Source organism: Lipotes vexillifer, unplaced genomic scaffold (genome assembly GCF_000442215.2).
Source record: "Lipotes vexillifer unplaced genomic scaffold, Lipotes_vexillifer_v1.1 scaffold371, whole genome shotgun sequence".
NCBI classification, from domain to species: Eukaryota; Metazoa; Chordata; class Mammalia; order Artiodactyla; family Lipotidae; genus Lipotes; species Lipotes vexillifer.
Window position 1 is genome coordinate 4,693,371 of NW_006786304.1, and position 1,561 is coordinate 4,694,931.

Below are 1,561 nucleotides of genomic sequence, written 5' to 3' on the forward strand. Positions count from 1 at the left end.
AAACAAATTCTACTGGTTTAAAGAAGCACAAAAAAGGGAAAGCAGCCCAAAGCCTTGCTGTGGACTTCAGATCCTCTTTCTTCTGCAGGCCAACTGCATTGACTCCACAGCCTCTGCAGAGGCCGTGTTTGCCTCTGAAGTGAAAAAGATGCAGCAGGAGAACATGAAGCCCCAGGAGCAGTTGACGCTAGAGCCATACGAAAGAGACCACGCTGTGGTCGTGGGTGTGTACAGGTGAGCAGGGGGTCCAGTCAATACTAGTTAGGAGTGCCCCACAGTGGTGATGAGCTCTGAGTCCCCTCATCTCTGTCCTCTCACAGGCCACCCCCCAAGGTGAAGAACTGAAGCCCAGCGCCATCAGGATCGCGAGAGAGACTGTGTTGCTACTGTTAACACGTGTGTTTTTCTATTAAAAGACTCATCTGTCTCTCCCTTTGCCCCTGATTGCTTGGCGACCTCTATCAACAGGGCGCGTGCGCCCTCGGTCAACTTGCGTGGTGGTGGGGGCGGGCGTTCTCATCCGGTCATATAGCGCATGCTCCTACCGTAGCTGCCTCCTGCGCAGCCGTAACGTGGATTTCGGCGCTTGGGCGCGGTTGGTTGCTCCCTGCGTGTAGATCCCGGTAAGCTCTTCTGAGCGCAGGCGCGGAGTGTTTCCCTGGGTCACGTGAGGGGGAAACAGATTGGGGGGGCGGGAGGCGGAGCCCGGGGCGGGGGGGGGGCCGGTTTGTTGTGGTCGCCATTTTGCTGGTTGCATTACTGGGTAATCGGGGCCCTGGCTCGCCGCGTCTGCCGGATATCTTCAGCCAGTGGGCAGGACTGAGCTCGGGCTTCCCGAGCAGTTTGAGTTCCCTTGCCCTCGCCCTCAGGTAACGACGCGGCTACGGGCGGGACAGCACGCGCTCTCCGGAGGGGGGTAGTACGGGATCCGCCCTGCCCGCGTCGCCGCGAGATTTAGCATAAGGCCGAGAGAGAAGAGGAGGGGGGCGGTGGGCAGGTGCAGGCCTTGCCTGGCTATTCTTAGTCGGATTCCTGGAAGGGGCCGAGCCCCGAGGTAGCAGTCTTGGGAGGGAGACTGGGAGGGGGTAGCCGGGCCTCGCTCCCGCTCTTTGTTTGGGCTCGGCTCCGCCGGCCGCATCCTCGTCGCCTAGCAACAGCTGTCCTGGACTGTAATTGGTTGAGCTCTTGGCAGCAGTGGCCAATGGCAAGGTTGTTGCCATCGTAGGTGTGGACTGCCAAGCTCTGTCCGGCCCCGCCCGCCGGGGCTCCGCTGGCCCCGGCGGGCCTCCAGGGTGGGGGGCGGGACGCTGGGGTCCCCTGGGGCGGGTGGCTGAGCGGGGCGGTGTTGGCGGGGCGAGGGTTAACCCGCCCCTCCCCCGTCCACCTGCTTTCCCCTTCCCCCGCGTGCCCCGGGCTGACCCTCGTCCCCTCCTCTCCCCGCCCTTGGCGGGGCGGCGGCTGCTGTTGTCACCCACCGAGCCGCCTGTCCCGCTTGTCCTCCCTGCCGCGGGGCTTGCCGGGCCGGCCGGGCCGGGACAGGCGGCCGATTTCTCACCCCAGA

The 1,561-nt window shown here is 63.7% G+C and overlaps 2 protein-coding genes across 5 annotated transcripts in view; both read left to right on the plus strand.

Moving 5' to 3' along the window:
- Positions 1-427, plus strand: part of FBL (fibrillarin rRNA 2'-O-methyltransferase) — an 11,240-nt gene extending 10,813 nt beyond the window's left edge. Inside the window, exons 8-9 of one of the 2 annotated variants that reach the window (XM_007458662.1) lie at positions 89-234; positions 321-427. In XM_007458662.1, coding sequence (XP_007458724.1) covers positions 89-234; positions 321-345 — 171 coding nt within the window. In that variant the 3' untranslated portion in view covers positions 346-427. The remainder of the gene's footprint in view (positions 1-88; positions 235-320) is intronic. The other variant, XM_007458661.1, reaches the window with a different exon arrangement.
- Positions 428-689: 262 nt separating this feature from the next.
- The window catches only part of DYRK1B (dual specificity tyrosine phosphorylation regulated kinase 1B), an 8,740-nt gene continuing 7,868 nt past the window's right edge, over positions 690-1,561 (plus strand). For all 3 annotated transcript variants that reach the window (XM_007458665.1, XM_007458666.1, XM_007458667.1), the window contains exon 1: positions 690-869. The gene's annotated coding sequence lies outside the window, so the exon portion shown is untranslated. The remainder of the gene's footprint in view (positions 870-1,561) is intronic.